The sequence below is a fragment of the Etheostoma spectabile genome, chromosome 5 (genome assembly GCF_008692095.1).
Source record: "Etheostoma spectabile isolate EspeVRDwgs_2016 chromosome 5, UIUC_Espe_1.0, whole genome shotgun sequence".
NCBI classification, from domain to species: Eukaryota; Metazoa; Chordata; class Actinopteri; order Perciformes; family Percidae; genus Etheostoma; species Etheostoma spectabile.
In genome coordinates this window covers 13946396-13951507 of record NC_045737.1, presented here as the reverse complement: position 1 = coordinate 13951507, position 5112 = coordinate 13946396, and the positions used below count along the sequence as shown (strand labels likewise).

The window sequence follows — 5112 nt, the reverse complement described above, 5'->3', positions numbered from 1 at the left end:
GTGTGTGTGTGTGTGTGTGTGTGTGTGTGTGTGTGTGAGAAAGAAAGATCCGGTTGCAGTTTCACATCTCCAAACAGTGCGAGTCACCGAGAACTGTAATTTAAAATCAATGCATCTATCCTTTTCCCCAGATTTTGTTTACCCCTTTTTATCTCTTTCATGCTGACTTTACATCGTGTAAACACACCTGTTTTTAATCTACAGCCAGTGGTCCAGATAGGTAAAAACTAATTTTATTACCCAGCGAGAGGTAGCAGGGCAGCAGGAGCTACATTTACACACAAACACTGCAAGCTTCCCTTTTCTATTTATCTTCTGTCCGGTAGTTTATAATTGTTTTGCCTGCCAAAGAGAAATACCTTCTTTTTTTTGCATTATGAGACAAGTAGGGCGGGAAGGTGTAAAGTAACTTAGGCTGGTGTTTATTAGCAATGGTTAAAAAAGAAACCTGTATTACGGTGGATGTTTCAAGAATTTCTCTGAAAAGCGTAACTGCAGGTGAGAATCTCATTAAAATTTGTTTTTTCTTAAAAATTACAAGAGGTGGATTTATGGAAAGAAACTTTTTTCAAGTTTTTTTCCCCCCAAGGAGCCGTAGTCAATGATGTATTTTTCACCACTTTAAATTTACATTTTGAAGTTCTCTTGTATTGTTATTAAAGGAAACATGCCTCAACATAGACACAGATGATTCTCCAGGAAATTAACATTACTATAGGTTGTCATTAGTTTCTTCTCTCCTTATATCCCCTATTTTTTACATAAACGGGCTATGTCCATCCAAGACTTCAAGTGCTCCAGTTGTCAGTCACCTCAGTATATCTAATAGAAAATAAATAGGGCCTATTTGAGATGCCATGTTACTTTATTCTCATATATTGCAGACTGCTAATAGAAAAACTGCAATAGCTGCTATAATTCAAATTATACTAAGTGTATGATTATACTGATATTCTTTTAAAAGGTTATTATAAATTTCCGACAAAGCAGGCATTAATTATAAGAATTAAAGTGGATCATTTTTAATATTGCACCCTTTACGTATAAACAAATCTTGGCCAGTTGATAATGATCTGTACAGAGAGAACCTGTATTGTGTCTAACTGTTCCACAAAGTAGAAACAGTGACTTCTACTTCATCTTGCAGCTCTGCAGATAATTTGAGACCCAACAATTCAAAAGAAACAGACTGCAAAACTTTTAAGTCAAAGATACCCATCCAAGAACATCTATTTTACAGAGATGGTTGGCATTTCTCATGAATAATGCAGGTTATAGAGCTAAAGACTGGTCATGTCTCAGTGTATGTGTTTGTACAAAGCTCAGCGGGGCAGAGATGGTGGTTTTATACCCACTGGGGCCACTCAGGTTAAAAATACAAGCACTCATGGCGTATTTGGTGCCTCGTGCAAATGGCACACAAATGACACACACATTTACACGCACACAGGCTGACTTACTGAGGCACTCTCCAGTGACAGCGTTGAGGAAATGCCCCTCTTGGCAGCCTGTCCTGCAGTAGCCACTCTGTAGGGAGGCCAGAGGGGAGCATGAGGTGCAGTCAGCTTGAGAGGGCCCGGAGCAGGTCTGGCAGGATGGGTGGCATGCTGGGGGGGTCAGGGAGAGGAAAGAGGTACAAAGGAAAGGTATGAGAGAAAAGGGTCAAAATCCAGCAAACAATTAGGATAAAAGTGGTGACAAAAGTTTGGAGGAGACAAGAACAGAGGTATGAAGGAAAGCTCTGTATATGGGCTATACCAACTCCTGAGAAAAATACCTGGCTCTTTAGTTGCTAGATGTTGCTCTTTCTTCCCATGCTAGTCTCTAACTGTGTCTGCTCTGTAGAGCTGGGGAGGTAGCGTACAGTGTGTTTATCAGAGCTTGTTTGCAGCTGTCTGCTAAACATGGTTTAGGAAAACACTCAGACTGAACCATAGAGTAACAAAAAAATATTATCAAGGGACTGTTCGGAATTTATGGAATGGACCACCGGAGGAAAATGGGGGGGGATTGCATTATGCCCTCAATCTCTTGTGGAGCATTTATAACTTTGAAAACTCTCGGCGGGGTCTGTGAAGGTGGACAGGCCAGGCTGCAAGCCAGCGATCCCGCCAGGCACCCACAGGGTGTCACGTCAGACAATGGAGCTTCTAAACTCCAACAGTCGGACCAAATTTACAATCAGCCATCATTTTTCGTAAAACGGCCCATATTTGAGCTCTACATAGTTGATTTCTCACGTAAAAAAGTCTCAGAAGTGAATTTATTAATGAAATAGAAAAACAATGTGTAAAGTTTACATTTGTTGGCCACAACAGCAATCCATGGTTGTTGTAAGTTTTGCAAAGCCTTGCACACCAACACACTTTGAATTTCTGATTGGGCGGGCCAGTTGTCAATGTAGGCGGGCCCACAGCGACGCTGAACGACGATTTGAAATTGTGGAAATGACAGCCTTTTCAAGACATTTGAGAAAGAAGAAGTGGTAGCATGCAAGCTCCCAAATTTATGCTCATCTGAGAAATAGTGTTTTGGATAATGTTCAGCTTAGCAGCTTTACCTATGCTAAAATATACAATGATTGAGAAAGCCTAGTGACAAGTCCATAGCAACCAGTTCATGTGTTGAATGAACTGAATTTGTTACCCAGTTTGCTTTGTTCAATAGTTTTATTAATGTTTTAATGTTTTATTTCACGTGACAACCTGGTCTCACAGAATTCCGTGAAATGATCACAAACTGTTACCAGCGCGTGAACGTGGCACGGAATGGGTGAAAGTTCTGTGTGGGCACCACGAGGGAAAAAAAAAGTAAAATCAATGAGAAGATGACGTAGCCTTATGAGCGACAACGGTAGCGAGTAGTATAAAAGCCCGGAAATCCATGTGGATGGGTCAAACAACACAGGACGTTCACCCAGGAGACCGGAGATCGTGTCCCACGTGTCACAAGTCCTAAACCCAACTGTCCCGTTCTTCTTTTCCTAAACCAAAACCGTCAGCCGTAAACAGCCGTCCCGTTCTTCTTTACCTAAACGCAACCCATTGTTGTCCTGCTCTCCCATGACCTTTTCCTTAACTTAAGGGGCTGTGTTAATTTCACGGAATTTTGTGCGATCAGGATGCACGTGAATACTAGAGGAGTAACTTAATATTTGAAGTAATGCAGTAATGCAGGAAGGAATGGCCATAATAACAGTGGAGTGTGACGTGTAAGATGAGAAAGCAGAGGTTAAGTCTTGTATGTTATGGTTGTAAAAACCAGTGGCTAACTGTACATCTTGTCAAGCACTAACCAGTACAGAAGACATCAATACATTGTTGGGGAGGGTCATGCCTTTTTTCCCAATCATTTTCAAGGGTCAAAGAGAAATTTATTGCTGGTGAAGAGAGGGTCAAGTCTATTTTGTCTAAAGATCCCAAAACTCCTCCGGTGGCCCCTTAAATAAAAAAAACTAACAGTCCCTAAACAAAAGAAAATAAAAAAGCTCAGTAAGCAGCAGAGTTGATGATAATCCTTTGTGGCTCTGTTGTTATGAGCCATCCCTTTCACATTCCTTATAGTCATTGGATTCGTTGCCATTATAAAGGAAATATTGATTAATGGAGCTTTAACTACACGCTGTCTTATTGCCAAGCATACAAAGTCACCGGCAACAAAACTTTGTGGTAAAAGCTTACTCTGTTAAAGACAGTTATACAATACTTCTTCAGGGTATCTGCTTCTAATGAGCCAATCAACAGTAAAGGAGGACAAACAGATCCAATTTATTTTGAAATCCCAAAGGGTAAATGTAATCTGAGCCCACTGTTCTTCCTTACTGTCTAGGTATCCGTCTGTGCCTGCCATTTCAATTACCTAGCCAAAGTTAAAAGTAACAAAAACAAGCTCTAAAGAGATTTAATGATGTTTACCACAGGGTTTTGTTTGCATCGAAATAAACAATAAGATTCTGTGGGCTGGTAGACACGACATGGAAGGGGTGGTCTCGCTTCAATGAGATCAGAGGTGACACTTTGAAAGTGATTTACTTTTCATACGTTAAGTACATTTTGCCAATAAAACTTTGATATTTTGAATTCTGGACTTTAAATTGTAATGGAGTACCTTTAGATTTCTACTTTTACTTAAAGAACAATTCTGGCGCAAAATAAACCTAGAGGATAATAACACAAGGGTACCGAGTCGACTGTTCTCTGGGATATGTTTTCATGCTAATCAAATGTGACCAGTTTTAGCGCAAACCCCTAATTAGCTTATAAAGCTAGTTGTCGGGACACTCGCGATTTCTATACCACTAACAAGCCTCAAAATAGCACCACACTTCCACTTTAGCATAATGAGGGTCCCTACAAGTAAACTGAAGCATTGAGAACTAAGCGTACAGACATTTTATTAAAAAAATAGTTTATAAAGACAGTACTGTTCGGTATACAGGGCGAACGCCGTGCTTTAGCTAAGTTTCTTTTACTGGTTGCACGGCGTTTGTGGTTTGACTGGTCATGACTGTTTTCCCAAGATGGTGCCCGCCTGTATACGTGAACAGTACTGTCTTTCTGAACTATCTTTTTAATGAACTGTCTACACACTTACAAAGTTCTCAATGCTTCGGAATTGTCCTTTAAGAAAATTATCTGAGTACTTAGCAGTAGCAGTAACAAAACAATTAAAACTGTATTTTTGAGAAAAGTATATAATTGTAGTAATAAAGTACACCTTTACTGATTACACTTCAGTAACAAGCTGTGAAAAGCTTTCACCGCTGACATTACCCAAAAATCTAATTATGTGGTGAACACAAACAGAAACACCTACACCTGGAGCTCTGGGCTAAATGAATGTTTGTAATATCAATGATTTTTATTATGCTGACTGAACTGAACTAAAAGCCTTAGTATGGACCCAATAACACCAGAAAGTACACAGACCATAAGTCTCTCTCCTATCTAGGGCTAGGGAACACCATGATATGCCCTATTTCAAAAAACGGTGGTGTGTTTCTTTAAGGGTTTAGGTTGACCTTGGGACAGGGGAATGCACAATGTAAATGGGTATGCTTAAAAGTATAGAAGTAATGTGTGTGTGTGTGTGTGTGTGTGTGTGTGTGTGTGT

General features: G+C 40.0%; 1 protein-coding gene across 2 annotated transcripts in view; it reads right to left on the bottom strand.

Annotated features, from left to right (window-relative positions):
• The window catches only part of fras1 (Fraser extracellular matrix complex subunit 1), a 242061-nt gene that overhangs the window by 98311 nt on the left and 138638 nt on the right, over positions 1-5112 (bottom strand). For both annotated transcript variants that reach the window (XM_032515432.1, XM_032515434.1), the window contains exon 19: positions 1461-1607. In XM_032515432.1, coding sequence (XP_032371323.1) covers positions 1461-1607 — 147 coding nt within the window. The remainder of the gene's footprint in view (positions 1-1460; positions 1608-5112) is intronic.